At 40.1% G+C, this 22,058-nt stretch overlaps 2 protein-coding genes and 1 non-coding gene across 3 annotated transcripts; 1 reads left to right on the top strand and 2 right to left on the bottom strand.

The window, feature by feature from the left end:
• Positions 1 to 8,064: 8,064 nt before the first annotated feature.
• b4gat1 (beta-1,4-glucuronyltransferase 1) lies at positions 8,065 to 12,502 on the bottom strand. Its single transcript, XM_047386010.1, has 2 exons — positions 10,939 to 12,502; positions 8,065 to 9,320 (listed from the first exon to the last, which is right to left on the bottom strand). The coding sequence occupies exons 1-2, from the start codon at positions 12,040 to 12,042 to the stop codon at positions 9,129 to 9,131; spliced, it is 1,296 nt and encodes a 431-aa protein (XP_047241966.1). The 5' UTR covers positions 12,043 to 12,502; the 3' UTR covers positions 8,065 to 9,128.
• Positions 12,503 to 12,554: 52 nt separating this feature from the next.
• Positions 12,555 to 12,636, top strand: trnas-gcu. The gene has a single exon. It is a non-coding gene; the product is annotated as a tRNA-Ser (tRNA).
• A 659-nt stretch (positions 12,637 to 13,295) lies between these two features.
• Positions 13,296 to 19,553, bottom strand: pfdn2 (prefoldin subunit 2). Its single transcript, XM_047385611.1, has 4 exons — positions 19,401 to 19,553; positions 15,497 to 15,585; positions 15,117 to 15,240; positions 13,296 to 14,401 (listed from the first exon to the last, which is right to left on the bottom strand). The coding sequence occupies exons 1-4, from the start codon at positions 19,479 to 19,481 to the stop codon at positions 14,210 to 14,212; spliced, it is 486 nt and encodes a 161-aa protein (XP_047241567.1). The 5' UTR covers positions 19,482 to 19,553; the 3' UTR covers positions 13,296 to 14,209.
• Positions 19,554 to 22,058: the final 2,505 nt, after the last annotated feature.

The raw sequence follows: 22,058 nt of genomic DNA, 5'->3' as shown, positions 1-22,058 counted from the left end.
CATCAAAGGGCTAAGCAAACCTAAAGTAAACTTTAAAATGTTCTTCTTGGCTTATGGTTTTATGAATTCGGTTTTTGTGTCTTATAAAACTAAACCACATCCAACACAAATTTACCTGCCGTTGAAGCTAAACAAAATAATACATGGTTATCTTCATAAACTCTGGATTTATGCTGATTTTTTAGGGCTGCTGCTATAAAACTGAATATTTGGTCCTGAGTTTACATTGAGTTTTAGGTTCTCAAATGTACAAAATACAGCTTTACAGTGCTACAAAAAAGTATTCATATCCCTGCAACGTTTTCACATTTTTCCACAGAACATCTCAAAAAGCAACGCATGATACCCTGATCTAAATATTCAAAAACAGGCGAAAAACAAAGTCAGTGACATCTGTCAGTGGATAGAACTTTGAATTTTACTCTCTAGGAGAAAACCCTGAAGGAGAACATCTGGCCATCAGTTTGTTACCTTAAGTTCAAGATCACTGGTTCTACAAGAGGAAAATAATCCAAAGCACACCAATAAGTCCTCCACTGAATTGCTCAAGAAATCAGTCAAAGATTTTGGAATGGTCTAGTCAAAGCCCAGATGTAGATCTGATTGAGATGCTGTGGAATGATCCATACAGGTCATTTAGTTGGAAAACCCTTTATTGTAACTTAATTGAAACAATTCAGCAAAGCAGAGTGGGCCGGAGTTAATCCCCAGGGATGTAAAAGACTCATTGCCTATTGTTACTTGATGTTAGTTGTTGCTGCCAAAAGTAGAACAACCAGTTATTAGGTTTAAAGGGTACTCACTTTTTTACATGGGCCAGGTCGGTTTTGATAGCTTATTTCCCCTTTTAAATTAAATCATCATTTGAAAACTGCTTTTTTTATTATTTAATCAGGCTATCTTTATCTGATATAACATGATTTTAATGATCTGAAACATTAAAGTGGGACAGAAAATCAAAAACAAGAAGAAGTCTGTTAGGGGGTTAATACTTTTTCGCAGTTCAGTTTTCTTATCTTTACTGTTTCAGGGACCCAAATGAGCTTCCATGTTTTCTGTACAGAATCATTTCACAAAAACTCTGGCAACATAACAGAAAACGTTTACCAAATTTAGTGAAAACAAATACTATCACCCTCGCTCATGGCTTATATTGATTTTGATTCAAGTCGTGTTGTGTGATCCTTTTGTGACAGCTCAACCTAAGTTTAATCTGTCATATAAACCCAAGCTAATCTCTTGTCCCACAACAGTTTCCTTGATTGCGTGCTATCGGCAGAGCTGCTTCTGTTTAGTTATTTCATTTTTACGCTTTTTACATAACTTTATAGGTATAAAGACAGAAAATAATGTTCTTTTTGTTTTCTTGCAGCGGATGTGAAACAACAAGTATGTTCCTCAGTTAGACAAATTTTAGACTTTCGACCAGTGGTACTTTGCAAACATTGGGACTATAGTATCATGGCTCCCATCATCTGTTCTTGAAGAGCCGTGATAAATGAGCCTCATGTGGCTGTCAAAGACCATATGGTTGCACTTTGCTTCAAGATGTATCATTTGAACTTACACATGTTGAAAGACATTAATACGCATGGTATCATGATGACTTTTATCGATTACTCTGTGTTTTCATTATGTGTGTGTGTGTGTGTGTGTGTGTGTGTGTGTGTGTGCGTCTGTAGCTTCATATCCTGCTGGCTTCATGGGACAGCAGGGTTGGGAGGTGTTTGCTTGGTGAGAGGGATTACCTTTAACTGTTAGGCCTTTTTTTCTCTCCCTCAGGCAGTGTCACGTCTCATTACTCCTGTCTTCCAGGCCGGATAGTCTGGCTTTAGCCGGGATACATTTAAAATGCCAGGTAGTTTGGCGCTCCAAGAACACCAGGTTTAGAGTCGAGTGATAATGTCTGTACTTTGCCTGAGAAGCTTTTATTCAGTAAGGGCACATGTAAACTTGCCCCAAAGCTGGCACTGATGGCTGATAAGCCCTCATTTGTTTAAGTGAAATGGATCCCTGCTTCTCAGAGAGCAGGACATGCTTAGCAGATGGTTGGTCTGTTATTGTATTTGCCTTATTAATAAATGCTTGTGTTTTCAGGTTGACAAATATTCGCCATGTTTGGAAACAAGGAATTTGAGTTTGGTTCCACTTTGCTCTCAATGAAGAAATGTAAACTCTAACTATATAAAAAGGGGAAATAAATATATGTTTTTGTAAATTTGTATATATGCATGAAGGTTGTGGTTGAATTGGTGCAAATATGCATGGTATCGATCTGGGCACTTCGTTAAGTGTTCCTCAGAGAGACAGCCTGGGGGAAGAAGCCGTCTCTGTGGCGGCTGGTTTTTGCCATAAGCGCTCTGTAACACTGACCTGAATGTAAATGTTTAAATAGTTTGTGTCCAGGGTGTGTGGGATCTGGAGAGCTATTAGCTAGCCGTTTCCTGAATCTAGACCTGTGTAAGTCCTGGATGAAGGGATGGTCAGCCCTGATGATTCTCTCTGCAGAGCAGACCTTATTGTTCTTTGCAGTCTGGACCTGTTCTGTCTTGTGGATGAGCCGAACCACATAGTGATGGACGACTACAGGACAGACTAAATAACTAAATAACATACTTTTTGATTTACTGCAGGAAGTACAGTCTCTGCTGGGCCTTCCTCTGAACAGTGTCTGTGTGTGAGAACCAGCTCAGGTCTCAAGAGGGAGTGGTTCCTAGGAACTGGAAGTGATCCACAACATACACAGTGTTGAGGACGCTGCAGTTAGTTGAGAAGCTGCTTTTTAGCTTCTCACTGCAGCTTTTCTTAACTGCCCTGATCTCCTTGGTCAGTTTATTCAGGGCCTGTTCCCAATTTCTGCAAGCTTCCTCAGATTTAATGAGAACCATGGTTCATTGTTGTTGTATGTGTGAAAGGTCTCGGTCTGAACACACATCTCCTCACAAAACCTGATGGAAGAGGTGACAGTTTCAGCAAGCTCATTTAGGTCCATCGCTAAAGGTTCAAAAACACCAATCTGTGCAGTCAAAGCAGGCCTGTAACATCTGCTTTGACTCATCAGTCCACTTCCATGAACCACAGGCTCAGAGGTTTAAGGTTTTTGCCTGTACATTTGAATGAGACGAAGCAGACAGTTATTAGAAAATCCCTAAGAGGCCCTGGAGAAAGCACATTATGCATCCGAAGCTTTGCAACTCTCAACTCTGTGTTTCTTATTTTAAAACACCTCACTGATACTACAAATAGTTAACAGAGTCTTCTTCTCTCAGTTACTGTTTCTACTCCAAAGAGCGTTGTTGTTTGTGTGACTCCATAGCTAGCGCTTTGTGTGGCGCATTCACTGATCAGAAGGATTTTTTGTTTAAGACCGGCCAGCCACTGGGCCGGTGATTTTTCTGTGTTTTTTTTTTTTTGTATTTGCAATCAGTAAGAAAACAAATGGCACAGTCTGTCTTCAGCCTCCTTAATCTGTCTTTTTTTCTCTCTGCGATATTTATTACAAATACAAATCTTAATTCTATCAACATAACAGCCCAATTTGTTAAGAAGCTGTTTCATTTGTAAAAGACTGTTTCTATGAGCAGAATTTCCCAGTGACTTGTAAATCCTTCCAGTGAAGTGGCTGAAGAGTAGAAATCACAGATGTTGAGGTACATAAACAGCCTCTATTGTCTACTTTTTTTTAGTTATGATGCCCCAGTGTGAAAACTTCCACCTCGTTTGGACCCAGAGGCCCATAGAATAAATTCTTTCAATTAGTTTGGGTCACTGACTCTTTGTTTTCTTGCCCATTCAGTGAACCACATAGAAGAGCCTGTTTCTACATTGCAAATATGCTGACCCCTTGATCTCTTTTCTCTCACCCTTCCCCTCCTTCTCTCTTAAAAAAATTAAATAAATACGCACCACCTCACCAGCTACTCATCTCGCCCTCCAGCTGGTTCCCTCCTCGGTCCAGAAGCTGCCAAGCTCCCCATCCTTAGTATGGCTAATCTAGGTGGCGGGAGGCCTCCCTCCTGCTAGCATACACAAGAGAGGGCAACTCTAATTGCTTATGTCACAAAGATCTCTGACCCAGATAAGCCTTCACTCCCCAAAGCTGCTGGGATAAACCCCACTTTACCTCACCAAACCTGCCTCTCCTGATCCACCTCCCCCTCCTAACATTTCTGCACCTTCTGCCACATTATTAGCATCCAGAGCAGGGGGGAGAAGAGGAATGAACTGCATTTACTGATAAAACTTAATCTCTTTAGATGGGAAAGATAAGAAAAAATAAGGTTAACTGGCATGCTTCTACATATTCCAAGTAAGACGTTTTCCTTTACATTATTTTAATTAAAAGAAAAAGGAAGTTCGATAACAGGCGCATGAATACTCTCCCTCACTGTGTTAGAACAGGACAGACTTGCTTTAGAGAGTGAGTAAATAGTGGTTTTAGAAGATGAGGATGGGATAAATCATCCAGAAGTTAAAACAACACAAGACTTTATAAGATTGAAGATGATTAGATGTGCTCAACAAAGCCGATCCAAAGCTAAGGCACAGAGTTGTGTGCTTGGGGCTCTCGTGTGCTCAGGCTCATTATCCACTCCGGTAATGCAAGCTTAGCCACAAAATGCCACAGCGCCTTGGACAGTCATCAAGCGCCGAATGTCACATGTGCTCTACTTTACCAGCAGATGGCCCGGCTTGCTGGTGGAAATGCCGTAACACATACTGTATCGTTTTTAATTTGGTCACTCTGGGGTTGGAAACTTTAACCGTAACTCCAGAAATAAGTCAGTCCTTTTTAAAGCCGGGCTTTACTGAGAACTCCCTAAAGTTTATTTTAAAACAGATCTTAATCATTAACTAGGGCCTTTTAATTGGATGCTGGCTCTGCTCACTATGTAAAGCCATCACTGATGCAGTGATGCCTTTTAAACTGTAGCCCTCAGTTTTGTTACAACGCAGCATCAATGAATGATACCACTACTTATGTTTGGGTGCTGTAACATTAAAAGGTCTAAATCTTGTGTATCTTATGACACCAGCTGAGTCTAAAGGCTGTATTATTTTCCTTTGAGTTAAAGTATTCCTTATCCGTTCCTTAGGTTCTCCCCCTCCTATTTAAGTGATACTTCCAGAAACACCCTTGCCATTACAAATCCCTCTGGTGAGGTTAATTGATTGGAATGGTCCCAATTCCAAGCGCTCGAAGGGTTTTCCAATCACTGCGGCTGTCATGACTGACTCAAATATGCACAAAATTTTAAACTGGAATGAATCATACTTCTAGGAATCAAGTTAACAAAAGTTGTCCAAGAGGGGTTTAATAGCAATTCCAACACAAATCAGGCAATTTATCTGACAAAGAAAAACAAGCAAAAAATAAATAAATACACCATTATTTTTTTTAAATAAGCCAGCAAATGAGAAAAAGACCAACGTACTACATGACCATAGTGGGTAATGTTTTCATACTAATTTAACCGAGGAAATATCTGATGAATAATTTTTTTTAAAGATAACAATCTAAATCTAACACAGTTTCATGCTACAGTGTTCTTGCTTTGGGTTAAAAAAGATTCAAACTGTTTTTATTTTCGGAAAACGTCACAATAAATATATCAAATGCCCTACAGGTAAGAAAGGGAAAAGAAATCCCATAAAAAAACAAGTATTACAGAATATTTTGACATTATCAGTAATCAAAAGTACCTCTATTTATGCATACAATGTAGTGTAAAAATAGAGGCTTGTTTAATACTGTTGTCATACAGCTACAGCATAACAACACATGTTGATTTTGCCTGGTTTACATCTTGAAAATGCATTGTTTTCATACACACAATACATTTTCAAGGGCTAAAGAAGCAAAAAAAAAAATAATCAGCAAGACAAGGTAAAAACACTTTCTGATCCTTAGTGATACATTACAGCAGTTTTGAAGTTTTTGTACAATACCAGTGTTGTGTTCATTGTAAAGTTTCAAGTGCTTGTTGTTCTCAAATAAACAAAAATCAGTTCAGTCTGTATATGGGAGAAAAACTAACTATCACAGGGTGATGTGCATGAGTAAATGATCATGCCTCTGTGCACCAAACACTCTGTTGTGCAAAAAGGTTCAGTATATGTAGTGTTTAGGCTTTTAACAAACAGTAAACAGCCGAAGGGAGTATCGCCCTCTGGTGGTCACAGAACATTACTGACAGAGTGACTGAAGTCAAGTCTCAAATTAAGTCTTATTTCTTGTTAATTAAAATTCTTATTTAAACAGGAAATATACTTTTTTGCTTCATTGTTTTGCCCTGTGTCTTAGCCTAAACAAACCAAGACGTTATTAGTTTTTGATTTTCCAACAATGGGGGGCATTTTTACACTAATCTAAATTTTCTAGCCTGGTTAGATCAATAATGATGTCGTTTGTTTGGTTTGACTGTAAGAATTTCTTCTGTTATTTCTTATGTGTCACACTTAAAGGTTTCAGATTCTCAAAGAAATTTTAATAGCAGACAAAGATAACCTGAGTGAATACAAAATGCAGTTTTTAAATGACGATATATATTTACTATCCAAACCAACTGGGTTAAAAAAAAAGTAATTGTGTAAAAAGTAATTGCTCCCTAATCCTAATAACAGGCTGTCCCACCTTTGGCAACAACTACCATCAAGCATTTTGGATAACCGGCAATGAGTCATGTGGATTAGCGTGGAGGAACCTTTTTCCCATGACTGTTTTGACTCAGCCCTATTGGACAGTTTTCAATAAAGAACGGTCTGTCTGTTGTTGTTTTGTGCCATGCAGAGGTGAACTTGCAGCTGTGCTTTGGACTCTTGCCCTGCTACATAACCTATGTCTGTTTGGGCTTAAGGTCACAAACTGATGGTCAGACATTCTCCTTGAGGATTTTCATTTAAGTCTATTAGGTCCTGAACCAGCAAAGTCCCCCTAGATCATCACCACCATGTTTGACTGTTAGTACAATGTCCTTTTTTCTGAAATGCTGTTACTTCAACACCAGATATAACAGGACATACACGTTCCAAAGAGATCTACTTTTGTATCATCCGTCTACAGAATGTTTTCCTAAAGGTCTTGTGCTTCACCGAGATGTTTTTTGCCAAATTAAGATGGAGATTTGAAGAATGTCTTCTTTTTGATCAGCAGTGGCTAAACTCTCCTTGGAACGCTCCTGCATTTTTGCCTAGTATCTTTATGGTTGAATAATGCTGAATTTAACAGAGGCAAGTGGGGCCTGAAGTTGTTTCTGGGCCTTTGGAGCACTCTGAGAAATTTTGGGAGGCCGGCCACTCCTGGAATGGCTCACAGCTGTTCCATGTTTTCGCCATTTGTTGATCGCTGGTGTCTCACAGCCTCGGGAACGCCTTGGTAGCCCTCTCCAAACGGATAGATGTCAATCACTTTGTTTTTCTTTTGTTCTTGAATTTCCTTAGATCTTTTAGTCTACGTCATGCTGTCAGGCAGGTTCTTTCAAGTTATTTCATAGCTAGTAAAATAGAGCCAAAAAAAATGTGCTTCATCACAGTTAATTATTGATTTAACAGGAGGGTTGTTTCATTTTCACATAGGGCCAGACTGCCTTGTGTACTTTTTTACCTTAAGAAATGAAGTCGTTATTTGAAAACAGGATTTTGTATTTACTCACAGGATTTTGTATTTACTCAGGCTATCTTTTATCTCATATTAATAATTGTTTAATGATCAAGTAAGTGGGACGAAACATCAAAAACTGATCAAAATTGTAAGGATTAGATATCTTTTTACAGCACTGCATGGCTAGGCATGGGCTTGTTATGGGCGTAAATGTATAAAAGCTTTTATAATGTAACAGTTTTAAAAAACTACAAATTTTCCATCATACCGTTCCTAGTGTTTAAATACTTTTTATGAGATGTGACAGAAAGTTTTGCAGTGACAGGAACTTTTTTCCAGCTATATGACTCATAGCGTAATGCCACATTGCCACTTCTCCAGCTGTTGCAGCACACTGCATGTCAGCTGGCTGAAATAAGATTATAAGGTAAATGTTCTGCCTACAACAAAGACAGATTTGGCTGTTTTAAAACTTTTTAATAATGGAAAACCAGATATTTAAGATATAGACACTAAAGGAGCTCCATCACTCTTGTTAAGGAAACACTGATTTAAAACCACAGTTTGCAAGTTAAGAGCAGCATGTCTGATAAGCAGAACAATAACGGACAAATTACCCTCTTGATGTTATGCTATATAGGGAAGTATGTCAAAAAGTTGTAATATTCTGCAGACAATATGCAAAATTTAGGAGCTATTTATTCTATTTTGTTTCCCTTAAGTCTGTGTCTAATCAAAATATATATTACTAAATTATATAATTAACATTTTAAATGTAATAATCGATATGCAAAAGGAATAGTTGTTGCTTTTCAGTTTTAAATGAAAGCAGTGTGATCATGCTACATATTTTTCTTTCAAACCTCTGCAGAAATACTGTGAAACTGGATTTTCTATGACAGTGAGAGTTCCATACTGTGCGTGCTTATTCCTAGTTACTGCTCTGGCTTTTCGTATAGAAACTGCTCGGCTTGTAGCTTCTATGATCGATGTTTGACTAGGAACGCTCTTTTAGGTGTGATTTAAGGCAACCTTTAATCGGCTGGAAATGTTTGTTTGAAGATGCTAAGACATTCCTATTCCAATGTTTTTTTCTTTTTTGTATCTTGATTTGTGCACAATTTTTAAAGTAAGACAAATACCTGATATGGTTAGCTCATAACTTATCAAATGCAATCAGAAAATGGGCCAATAATTCCCGTTTGTTTCATTTGGTTCCAATGGGCCTACAGAGGCCATTTGAACCAAATGAAACAAACGGGAATTATTGGCCCATTTTCTTTTTTATCTAGTCATGAATGCTCTTGGCTCTCCTATAGTCCTAACTAGTTCTCTGAAATCTGCTGATAAACTTCCTGTACTTCGTGTTTTCAGACAGACTTTAACGAAACCCACAAGTTGGGTTAGGTTAAACTCCAACTGCGGGAATAGAAGAACAATCTAAAAAGCCCAAACATTTACGTTATGACTTTAAAGGTTGGCCAGGGACAGCTTTAAAGTAAACAGCGTCCTCATCTTTTTTTTTCCCTCAGCATCGTCGGGTAGAGGACGGGTATTTGGTTTTCAGACCCTCTTTGAAGCTGCGAAACAAAACCCGGTTCTGTTTGTTCTCCTCCTCTTTCTTAGCGTGGAACTCCCCCTGGATCTTGAAGCCTCGGTGCACCACGAAGGCAGAGCTTAGCACAGAGAACCTGTATCCAGCCACATGGAGCTCACACGCCTGCAAGGAGACAGAACAGCGTTAGAAGGCAGGCATGTATTGATGTGTATTTTAGTAAAACTACAGGTACATCTCAATAAATTAGACCACAAAACAAAAGTTAATTTATTTCAGTAATTCCACATTCCTGTAAGCACGGCTGCTAACGGAGTGGGGGTGGTTTTTTAAATGTAAGATTAATATTTTAATTAACATGATCCTTTTTGTTTATTTTTTCATCCTATTTGCCTTTTGAATAGTAGTCAAGAACCCCTGGAACATGCCTCAAGCTGCGGGTACAGCCTACCTTCAGTTCGCTCTCCGATCCACTGCCACCTACAACTGGACATCTCTCACCTCTGCTTTATTGGCGCTACATGTTGTGTGTCTTTGCTAGTGGACGTAATAATTAGAACAAGACTGGTGGGTAAAGGAGGTTTGGAGGCTGGTAAACATTAATTTCTGCGCTGTTTTTGTAACTTGCTCTAGAGTGACGTTACTACCAGACCAGCCTCACAACTGCACACTGGAATCCCGGCTTGAGGTGAGCAGGTGTAAACACGTAACGCAAGCAGTGGCCTAAAGTAAGAAAAATTTAGAACTAGCAAGTATGGAAAGCCAAATGTGCCACAATTCAATGCAGTTAAAAAGTCCCAAAATTCATATTTATGAATGTGAAAATTGTAATATAACTGGAGCTGTATGCGTCAAATAAATTATTCTATCTTTATTTTAAATTAACAAATATTATTTTAATTGTTGGTGATATTTCTCAGTGAGGCTAACACTACTACAGAAAAGGTGATTGGTCTGCAGCTGAGTTGCTGTGCAGGTTAACCAATCAGAATTTAGGGTTTATTTAGTAAGAAACAGTTGAAGTTTGAATTATTTCATGATACATAGTAGCACAGCAAGCAAAGAAGTAATTAAGAAATAGGTTTAAGTGTGCTTTTAATATATATTTGATTTAAATTTTAATTCCACAATTAAATTAGTCCATAGTCATGACCTTTAAAATATACTACAAACATCTTTTATGTGATTCATGTATTTCCAGTTTTATCTAAATCATCAAATGTAACAATGTTTTAAATAACATTAATTTTAGAGATTTGTGTCACTGTTAGCCTTGTTTAGAAGGAATACCATATAGAAACTGTTCTAAGAAGGAAAACTACGAAATCCAAAATATGGAGCAGATTGGAGGGAGGAAAGAGGAGAGTAAGGGGGAAGATGGAAGGAGAAAGAAGGAAACATAATGAAGTTTCTATCGTGTCCTTAAATAGTAAATATAAGTGAAATTACTACTAGCTATAGAAAAGTGTGGGTGGGGGCCCATCTAAGATCATCTTGTCCCAGGCCCAGGCAAGGCTCTCAGCTGGTCTGCTGTAAGAAATATCCATTTTTTTATTGGTCTCGTGTTGTTTTCTTATTTTCTGAGAAACTGAATTTGGGGTTTTTATTAGCTGTAAGTCATAATACTCTAAATATATCACTCATTGTGTAACTGAAGTATAATATGTGAAGTTACCCTTTCTTAAATTAACTACTGAAATAAACTTTTTAATGGTATTCTAAAATACTGAGATGATCCTGCGGCTTTCAGACAATTCGCACTTGAAGTTCCGATTCTACCAACCTGGCTGATTCGATTAAAGCCATACTGCTTGAAGTTCTCATCATATAGGGGGACAATGCGAGCCCCGATGTAGAAGGGCTCCCAGGGGTCCACCCAGTTGAGTGTGTAAGCAACTTCCAGGGTGCCTGTCTCTCTAACATGGCTGTTGACCCACTGTGAGTAGTTGGTGGGAGCCTGACAGCGTGGGCACAACTCCTCATAAAACGGACGCACTTCTCCCACTTGGTAAAGCTGTACCAGCTCCGCCTTCGTTGAGGGAATCTTCCTGGCATGGCGGATCTCAAAAGCAGGAAGGACAAACACCTCTTCATTCACCTGTGGCCGCCTCAAGATCATGCCGAGGAACTGCTGGTGCAGGTCAGCACTTGGCATCATGTCAATATCGATGACCAGGATGTAGGAGGACTCTGTGCCACCTCGGGCAACATTACGGAGAAGGTTGTTTGGGTAGGAGATGTTTCCACTGATGGCATAGTTTTGGTATTTATCCCTGTGAGTTTCCAGTCTGGAGAACACAGAAGCACAGTCTTCCAGGCCAACAAAGTGCTCCTGGTCCTGTTCAGGGAAACCGGCTGTCTCTCCTGACAGGCAGACCAAGTGGAAGTCCACAAGGGCTTGGATCTGAGGGCAGAAGAAGCTGAGTGCATAGACCAGAGCTGTGGCAAATTTAACATCTTCCCCATGTGCAAATATGGCCACAGAGAGAGGATTCTGCCATCTTTCCAGCAGAGATTCCAGGTGGTGCAGGTTGTTGATAGTAGTATGGGTGGCTAAAGTCAGGATATCAGAGTTCGAGTGGGAACCTGGTTTCTGATTCGTTGTGAAATCACTCTTTATCAAGTTCTTGTATACTCTGTACTGGCCGCTGTTGTCAAAGATCCCACCAGTGGACAGCGAGTACCTCAGCCGCTCCTTCCGCGTGTTTTTCTCGGGGTGAGCGTCCTTCTTGGCCGCGGAGCCTCCAAAGAGCTCCGAGTAGCGGTAGCGCTGCTGCTTCCCGTGGAACCTGGACAGGAAGGACAGGTATATGAGCTGCAGCAGCGCCACGATCAGCAGGGCACTCAGCACCACTTTGAACACGGAACATTTCTTGGAGAGACGCATTCCAGAGAAAACTCGATCCGGCTGTTTACAAAGCAGGTCCAAAAACACAGGAGCTGGTTCTGCCCAGGTGCTCCAGCTAACATTGACTACATCCTAGCCACAGCGCTAACTCCACCGCCTAACGGGGCTGTGTTGGGAGGAACACTCGCCCCAGTGCTGAGCTCGATCAAAGGAGCATCAAGCAGGACTTTCATACGATTTAAATTAGCATAGAAAATCGATGAAACGGCTCCAGCTTCTGTGATCCCTTAAATCAACACAGCGCTGGTTGGCTGAGCGGCATCGGCGCAGGTCGATGTGTAGCAGCCGTAAAGTCGGTACTAAAGGCGCCGCTGGGTTTAGCGTTTTCAGCGGAAACCCTGCACATGTAAAGAACTGAAAAATAATTAAAAGCTCTCAGCAAAAATACGTAATTCCACACAAGAACATAAGTTTCCGAAGCAGTTATAAGCGAACCAGTGATTGGACCGGCATCGATAAAACGTAATGCGCATGCGTAATATAGCCATCCAGACGAGGTGGCCGAGTGGTTAAGGCGATGGACTGCTAATCCATTGTGCTCTGCACGCGTGGGTTCGAATCCCATCCTCGTCGATATTTATGTTTTTGTTAATTGGATTATTACTTTTCTTTAAACTCACAGAATGTAAGGAAAAAAACATCACTACAATTAAACAACATGGTGGCTTAGACCCGAAATGAGTATGCAGTGTCAACAGAAATAACCTGGTTTTCTTTTTTTGCTGTTTACGTTGGAAAACTCACTAGCTTTCCTTTCCTCATACCTGTAAAAAGTATAAACGAACACAAGTTGATATGCAAGAGTCCACACCTTAGGTTTGTGACAGCTAAAAACAAGGAAACAGTATTCTGATTGCTATGGCATCTTTTTTTTTGTTGGATAAAGCGCCCTGCAACAAGACAAAAATGGTTCAGGTATCGTTTGAGGAGCACAAGTCTGAGGTCTTGACTTTGCCTCCAAGTTTCCCAGAACCCAATCCATCGAGCATCTGTGGTGGACATTAAGATGCTAGAATCTCAGCAAAGCAAAAGATAGCAAGCACTAATCTAGAAATGCAGTCAAAGATCGAGCAAAAGGTTCATTATAGATATGGATGAGGTAGAAGAAAATATCTAATCTATCAGTATCTGTAGCAAAAGTTTTGAAAGGAATAGACCTGAAGCTTTGTGGAAATTTTGTTCCATTTTAAAATGGTGCAGAGCCTCAACGGTAAAAAACTATTTCAAACCAATGAATCCGAACATTTTTTATTTCATGCAACAACAAAGGCTGCTGTCATTACTACACAGAAACCTTGGTCTCAGTACACATCAGGGCCTAGGAAGTAATTCAGCATTTAAACCTTCGAGAGTCCTGGCCTGAGTCACTAATACAAGAATGAAAAACTATTCAGCTGACAAAGTGGGGCGGCCTCTGAGGATGTTGTTTTGTTGCTTGTCAATACAGAGCTTATATCTTCATATTAAGGCCTCAGAAGTAGTACAAACAAACCTACAACTGCATCTGCAGTAACACATTTATTTTATTAAACATCGTGATGCATTTTCACTAGTTCATGCTCAAAATATGGTGTCAAAATGCCCAAAATGCTTTTCTTTAATTCCAAGGGTGACAGTTTGGACAACTGAAAAATGCTGTAGAGCCCTGCACAGTCAACTGTGTGTAAGGTAAGAGTGCAAAAGCTGAAGTGTAGGAAATACCAATGTACGTTTTCATAAAAATATCAATGGCAATAGCCACAGAGATGTTCTTGGTATTTGAAGTTATTTTTAACTCAGCAGTACAGAAGAAAATTACAGTAAACTGCTTATAAGAAAGTCAGTCACCTTAAAATACAGATGGTATGCATTTAATTGTGAATTGTTCTTGACGGTATTTCAGAAAAAAATATCCATGCAGGACACCCTCAGATCAGGACAAACATTACCATTTATAACCAAACATACAGACTGAGTACAGTTGCTTGAACCTGATGTGAAAACTCAAATTTATTATATTTTTCTGAAATTACAGTAAATCCCCCAATCCAAAGTTTTCCTGTAAGAAGTTCTGATTTTCCACTGAGGTTTTATTCTTTTTTTGTTGTTGTTGTTTTTGGCGATGCAGAAATCAGAGGGCCCTGCTGTCGCTGTCCATCTTATTAAGCTATGACACCAAAACTCCCGCTCCGCTTTTAGATCCGCCTTCCTCGCTGTTGCTGGACGACGCTGCAGACTGGCCCTGACCCTCCCCTTCGCCCTCTCCAACCAGACGGATGTTGTAGCGTTCTCTGTATTCTGTGAGCTCCCGTCCTTTCGCCTGCATCTGCGTGTTGATGCTCTCGATTAGTTTGGTAATCTGGTAAGAAGAGGAAAAAATAAATAAATAAAATAGTAATTTACCGTAATGAAAATTGTGACAGAAAGAAAAGAAATAGAATTTTTTGGGGACTTTAAAGGATAAGAATAATTTAGAATTTTTCTGATGACTGTCATATTAGTCATTAAATTACATTTTCTGTTCTTGGGATGGCTCATACTGGTAGCAGCAGCTAGCTGTGGTACTTGCTGCCAGAGTCTTGGCAGGAAGATGCTGCTTCTACAGCTTGGTCATTAGTTCTGTGCTCGGCTTATTTGTACCATTATCAGCTGTATAATCTGTATAGAGTTCCAATAGGTGAAATGTCCGTTTGTCCATTCTGTTCATTTTACATGGAAGAAACAACAGATTGACTGGAAAATAACAGCACTGATTTTGTTTAGTGCTTTTAAATGTCAATTATAAGTATTTGAGGCTGACTCCATTTCATGTACTTATTTTTAACAATCCGCTTGTAAATTTCAAACACCTCATTTATTTGCAATGGCATTATTTTCCATGTAGTTTTTTTTTAATTAGTCATTTTTTCAATTGTGGTTTTACGTTTTGCTGCTTGTTCTGGCCAGGTCTCCTGTGGAAAAATAATCTTTTATCACAATGAGATATTACCTGGTTAAACAAGATTTTAAAAAACCCATGTAATAAAGCAGTATGCAAAGAACGCAGCGGGTACAGTCACTCCCGTATAGATTACCTGTTCTTTATTGTTTTCTAGTGCAGGTAGAACTTCTTTCACTGTTCTCTCCACCAACACTCCTCCTACTAGACGAAAACATTTCCTGGAAGGATCCACCTCCTTTAGAGTTTCAATTACTAAACTGAACAGAAAAGAAGCAAAGTCGAAAGCTTAGAGTTTCACATCAAGACTGTTTAGAGCAAGCTTGTTTATGGTGAAATATACTTATTAGAAACTTGATTGCTCTCAAACTGTGTAATTCAAAACAACAAGGAAAACAATACAGTATACTTTTTAGACACATGTAATCCTGTCAGACAACAGTTGTAAAGATACCACTGAGTTTAGGCTTTGAGAAAAGGTTCTAGGCTGCAGAGGTGGAACCCTCAGTCACCAACCTGTGCTCATTGATGTCCATCTCCAGCTCTGCAGCTTTGGACGCCATGTTGCGCTGTTCCTGACGCATCCTCTGAAATGTTGCCACCACCTGTCATAAAGATAAACTTATCAGAACTGTCTCACAGTACTGCCAAACAAACAACTAATAATCCAATTTGTTACATAATTTTTGATATGTATTCCAGTTTAATGCTCAAAGGTTTTGGCAGTTCTCTACATAGTGTGCACTAATATTAGGAAAGTTGTATTTTTGGGATTCATTTTATTATTTAACTATCTGATTTCTCAGTCAATCCAAAATGTTAACGAACCTCCAACCTAAACAGCAAAATTGCGCAGAATTTTTATATTATTATTAAAAATTATTAAAAAGAAAATCAAAATCTTTCTTTAAACAAATCACTTGTTTATTTTTTATCAGTTAAGTAAGAGTAACAACTCAAAATTTACAAATAAACATTCCCAATATGAAAAAAAAAAAGATGATCTGTGACAAATATAGTTGTCCTTCTGTCCAATAACAGCCACAAGTCTGGCGTCTGCTGTCGGTTTCCTGGTGTGTTGATGATCAGCCTTTGGGGATACAGCAACCGCAGCCTTCTAGATGCTGTTCAGAGAGGTGGACTCTTTTTCCTTCACTGTAAATCTACAGCTTTTGAAGAGCTCATAAGATCTCAACAGTATTAAGGCCAGATTATGATGGGGGCTATATCATTCTTCTTTCTTCTTTAAAGCCTTCACTCGGGAGCCACACAGCGGAGCACTTTGATGTTTGCAATAGAGCATTGTCCTGCAGAACAATCATGGCTGTCTTGAAAAATGCAGACTTTTCTCTGAGCCACTGCTTGTAGAAAGTGTCTTTAGAACTGGCAGTAGGTTTGTGAGTTGATTTTGGGTCTATTTGCAACCTGAAAAGATTCAACTAGCTCATCTTTACAAATATCTTTATTGTGCTGATTATGGCTCAAGTCCATCAAGAGTCCCTCTCATGGCATTAGTCAAAAAAAGCTGTCTTCTGGTATGTTCTGGTCCAGTCTCAATGTTTCAACCTATGTGCCTTGTACAGTGGAGGTTGGGTTTCAGCCTTTCATACCTGCTCTGAGTACACGACACCTTCTGGGCCCTCCAGGTAGGTTCTGGAATATGACAGCACTGGAGGAAAATAGGTTCTGTGTAGCCTTACATTTGATTCCTCTGAGATATTTGGTAATTGTGTGTTTTCTTTCAACACCTTTCTGCGACCCAGTTGTCTATTTTCAACAAAATGTTTAATGGCTCTGTGATCCCATGCAGAGATGCTGGCATCTTCAAGAGTGCTGCAATCTTTCTGGATTTTTTATTGACTTTTCAGAGTCATTTGAATCTCTTTCTTGAGCCACTTTTTATGCATACATCCTCATAGGCTTTTAATTTCCTTAGGCCACACCCTCCCTTATTACACATATCCAATAAGCATTTAGGTGTTTGAAAATGCACATAATATGGTCAAAACGCTCACTTGCCAAACAACTGAGCACACAGAAAAACAGCTTTTATTTAGTGTTAGGGGGGAAAAAAAGTGCTCGATTGAGTACAATTTCAAGTTTAGCTTTAGGTTATGGCATTATCTTACATATAATAGGGAATAATTAGAAAATGTCTTAAACAAATATGATTTATTTTTTGACAAATTTCACAGTGAATGTGTAAAAAGCAAACATACTCAATTGTATAAAAAAAAAGAGTAAAGAAATCATTGTATATTAATGCTTCCTTTTTATTTAAAATGTCCCCATAAACGTTAACTTTTTACATTATATTTAAGGTTTTGTTTTTAATTCTCCGTCATTGCCCCTATAGTTATTGTGCTCTCCACATTGTGCTCATATTGTTGTGCATCTTGTATTACAACCAAAATGACAAGAGTGTCATTCTGTGGCGTATTCATTATACAGGTCCTTCTCAAAATATTAGCATATTGTGATAAAGTTCATTATTTTCCATAATGTCATGATGAAAATTTAACATTCATATATTTTAGATTCATTGCACACTAACTGAAATATTTCAGGTCTTTTATTGTCTTAATACGGATGATTTTGGCATACAGCTCATGAAAACCCAAAATTCCTATCCCACAAAATTAGCATATTTCATCCGACCAATAAAAGAAAAGTGTTTTTAATACAAGAAACGTCAACCTTCAAATAATCATGTACAGTTATGCACTCAATACTTGGTCGGGAATCCTTTTGCAGAAATGACTGCTTCCATGCGGCGTGGCATGGAGGCAATCAGCCTGTGGCACTGCTGAGGTCTTATGGAGGTCCAGGATGCTTCGATAGCGGCCTTTAGCTCATCCAGAGTGTTGGGTCTTGAGTCTCTCAACGTTCTCTTCACAATATCCCACAGATTCTCTATGGGGTTCAGGTCAGGAGAGTTGGCAGGCCAATTGAGCACAGTGATACCATGGTCAGTAAACCATTTACCAGTGGTTTTGGCACTGTGAGCAGGTGCCAGGTCGTGCTGAAAAATGAAATCTTCATCTCCATAAAGCTTTTCAGCAGATGGAAGCATGAAGTGCTCCAAAATCTCCTGATAGCTAGCTGCATTGACCCTGCCCTTGATAAAACACAGTGGACCAACACCAGCAGCTGACACGGCACCCCAGACCATCACTGACTGTGGGTACTTGACACTGGACTTCTGGCATTTTGGCATTTCCTTCTCCCCAGTCTTCCTCCAGACTCTGGCACCTTGATTTCCGAATGACATGCAGAATTTGCTTTCATCCGAAAAAAGTACTTTGGACCACTGAGCAACAGTCCAGTGCTGCTTCTCTGTAGCCCAGGTCAGGCGCTTCTGCCGCTGTTTCTGGTTCAAAAGTGGCTTGACCTGGGGAATGCAGCACCTGTAGCCCATTTCCTGCACACGCCTGTGCACGGTGGCTCTGGATGTTTCTACTCCAGACTCAGTCCACTGCTTCCGCAGGTCCCCCAAGGTCTGGAATCGGCCCTTCTCCACAATCTTCCTCAGGGTCCGGTCACCTCTTCTCGTTGTGCAGCGTTTTCTGCCACACTTTTTCCTTCCCACAGACTTCCCACTGAGGTGCCTTGATACAGCACTCTGGGAACAGCCTATTCCTTCAGAAATTTCTTTCTGTGTCTTACCCTCTTGCTTGAGGGTGTCAATAGTGGCCTTCTGGACAGCAGTCAGGTCGGCAGTCTTACCCATGATTGGGGTTTTGAGTGATGAACCAGGCTGGGAGTTTTAAAGGCCTCAGGAATCTTTTGCAGGTGTTTAGAGTTAACTCGTTGATTCAGATGATTAGGTTCATAGCTCGTTTAGAGACCCTTTTAATGATATGCTAATTTTGTGAGATAGGAATTTTGGGTTTTCATGAGCTGTATGCCAAAATCATCCGTATTAAGACAATAAAAGACCTGAAATATTTCAGTTAGTGTGCGATGAATCTAAAATATATGAATGTTAAATTTTCATCATGACATTATGGAAAATAATGAACTTCATCACAATATGCTAATATTTTGAGAAGGACCTGTAGTTGTAGCATATGTGAAGGATAAGGGACACTACAAGAAACCCATAAAAATAGCCTTTCGCCTCGTCATACCACAACCACACTGACAACTTGTAGGGATGTTAAAGTTTAAATTACTTCATCAGAGCCATAGCCCGATATAAATTCATTTTAAATGACTGGCTATACTGACATCTCTGTGAACATCGGCAATGAGAGGTTTTAGGAAGCAGACTGATGCTCTGATGATGGCGACGGGGAAGCTAACGTTAGCTTAAGCTAGCCGGCCGTCCAACTGACGGCTTTCACTTCACCAGACTCCGCCGATTAACACCAACAATGTATGTATCGACTAAATGTAGTCTGTGTGCATGTAAGAGCACCTGTTCAGCCGACGGGCCGGACTGTTTTCCTCCACCGCTGCTGCTAGACTTGTTACCCGTGTTGCTGCTGTTGGCTGCCATCTTGGAAGGTGCTCCCCAGTAGGACCCGAGTCTAGATGTGCAAAAGGGGGCCCATGAGACTGCCTGTGCGCAAATGCAGTTCAGCTGCGAAGAGAAAACCCAGCTGTCACTGCTCAAAAATATAAACGGAACACTTAAACAAAACAGTATAACTCCAAGTAAATCAAACTTCTGTTAAATCAAACTGTCCACTTGGGAAGCAACACTGAATGACAATAAATTTCACAGCTGTTGTTCAAATGGAATAGACAACAGGGGGAAATCTTTGGCGATTAGCAAGACACTCAATAAAGGAGTGGTTCTGCAGGTGGGAACCACAGACCACTTCTCAGTACCGATGCTTTCTGGCTGATGTTTTGGTCACTTTTGATTGTTGGTGGTGCTTTCATACTCGTGGTAGCATGAGACGGACTCTACAACCCACACAAGTGGTTCAGGTAGTGCAGCTCATCCAGAATGGCACATCAATGCGAGCTGTGGCAAGAAGGTTTGCTGTGTCTGTCAGTGTAGTGTCCAGAGCCTGGAGGCACTACCAGGAGACAGGCTAGTACACCAGGAGACATGGAGGAGGTGTAGGAGGGCAACAACCCAGCAGCAGGACCACTACCTCCGCCTTTGTGCAAGGAGGAACAGGAGGAGCACTGCCAGAGCCCTGCAAAATGACCTCCAGCAGGCCACAAATGTGCATGTGTCTGCACAAACGGTTAGAAACCGACTCCATGAGGATGGTATGAGGGCCCGACGTCCACAAATGGGGGTTGTGTTCACAGTCCAACAGCGTGCAGGACGCTTGGCATTGCCAGAGAACATCAGGATTGGCAAATACGCCACTGGCGCCCTGTGCTCTTCACAGATGAAAGCAGGTTCATACTGAGCACATGTGACAGACAGGACAGAGTCTGGAGACACCGTGGAGAGCGATCTGCTGCCTCCAACATCCTTCAGCATGACCAGTTTGGCAGTGGGTCAGTAATGGTGTGGGGTGGCATTCCGTTGGAGGGCCTCACGGCCTCCATGTGCTCGCCAGAGGTAGCCTGACTGCCATTAGGTACCGAGATGAGATCCTCAGACCCCTTGTGAGACCATCTGCTGGTGCAGTTGGCCCTGGGTTCCTCCTAATGCAGGACAATGCTAGACCTCATGTGGCTGGAGTGTGTCAGCAGTTCCTGCAAGATGAAGACATTGAAGCTATGGACCGGCCCGCCCGTTCCCCAGACTTGAATCCCATTGAGCTCATCTGGGACATCATGTCTCGCTCCATCCACCAACATCACGTTGCACCACAGACTGTCCAGGAGTTGGCGGATGCTTTAGTCCAGGTCTGGGAGGAGATCCCTCAGGAGACCATCCACCGTCTCACCAGGAGCATGTCCAGGTGTTGTAGGGAGGTCATACACAATACTGAGCCTCATTTTGACTTGTTTTAAGGACATTACATCAAAGTTGGATCAGCCTGTAGTCTGTTTTTCCACTTTAATTTTGTGGTTGACTCCAAATCCAGGCATCCATTGGTTAATAAATTTGATTTCCATTGATGATTTTTGTGTGAATTTGTTGTCAGCAGATTCAACTTTGTACAGAACAAAGTATTCAATGAGAATATTTCATTCACTCAGATCTAGGATGTGTTATTTGAGTGTTCCATTTATTTTTTTGAGCATTGTGTGTGTGTGTGTGTGTGTGTGTGTGTGTGTGTGTATATATATATACACAGTTTTTTTTGTTTGGTTTTTTTTTTATGCCTCTGGCCATGGCAGAGGCAAAACTCGGGCCTGGGAGGAGTTCGGTGAGGCCATGGGGAAGGACTACCGGTTAGCCTTGAATTCTTATAAATATAATTATTTATAAGAAAGTGAAGAGTTTTTGTTATAGCTAAATATGATTGTTACTAATTCTATGTTACGTTCAAATATAGATCAACATATATATAACAACGTAATAACATTGTTAACAATTAAGTTTCTCTTATAATCTGATATTATTATTTTGTACTTTGTTTTACATTACTTCAGAGGGATAGTCCTCTGTATTAAGAAAGATTTCATTGTAAAGAAGTCTAATTAAATGTAATATATTAAGGAATCAAAACACTTTAAGAACCTCTTCAAATTTGGAAAGCAAGTTTGGGCTGAGCTGAAGTCTTGGAGTAGCAAAGCAAAACTAAAATAATTAAGTAAATTTTGCAATGCACTCAAGCACTACATTCTCCTAACTTAAATCCATATGCAAAAATATATGAATATATTAAAACATATTTTATAATGTAGACAGTCTGGCTGGAGGACAGAGGAATGGGATGCTCACAACTTAGAAGAATGGCAATTAAACTCCTTAAATATGGTACATCCACATAAGTTGTTCACAGCTGTAGGTTCATTATGAAGATGCTCTGTATAAAAGAAAGTATTAGTTGTATCATAAAGGTAGAAAAAATGTTTCACAGAATTGTCTGTGAATATGTAACACAATTGACAGTAAGCCTATAAAGTCTACTGGCTTGACTACACTAGCATGTTTGTTAAATTACCATTTTAACTAACACCACAGCCATTATACATCCTTATAAACTCTAAGACC

The sequence above is a fragment of the Girardinichthys multiradiatus genome, chromosome 14 (genome assembly GCF_021462225.1).
Source record: "Girardinichthys multiradiatus isolate DD_20200921_A chromosome 14, DD_fGirMul_XY1, whole genome shotgun sequence".
Classification (NCBI taxonomy): domain Eukaryota; kingdom Metazoa; phylum Chordata; class Actinopteri; order Cyprinodontiformes; family Goodeidae; genus Girardinichthys; species Girardinichthys multiradiatus.
This window is presented reverse-complemented; position numbering and strand designations above follow the sequence as displayed.

Bases quoted from the DNA above. Each gene is read 5' to 3' on its own strand.
- b4gat1 (XM_047386010.1), bottom strand. From the start codon at position 12,042: ATGCGTCTCTCCAAGAAATGTTCCGTGTTCAAAGTGGTGCTGAGTGCC. The intron at 9,321-10,938 runs GTTGGTAGAATC...GTCTCCTTGCAG, and splicing joins GCTTTAATCGAATCAGCCAG to GCGTGTGAGCTCCATGTGGC.
- pfdn2 (XM_047385611.1), bottom strand. From the start codon at position 19,481: ATGGCAGCCAACAGCAGCAACACGGGTAACAAGTCTAGCAGCAGCGGT. The intron at 15,241-15,496 runs GTTGGTGACTGA...TTTTCTGTTCAG, and splicing joins ATGGACATCAATGAGCACAG to TTTAGTAATTGAAACTCTAA. The intron at 14,402-15,116 runs GTAATCTATACG...TCTTCTTACCAG, and splicing joins TAGAAAACAATAAAGAACAG to ATTACCAAACTAATCGAGAG.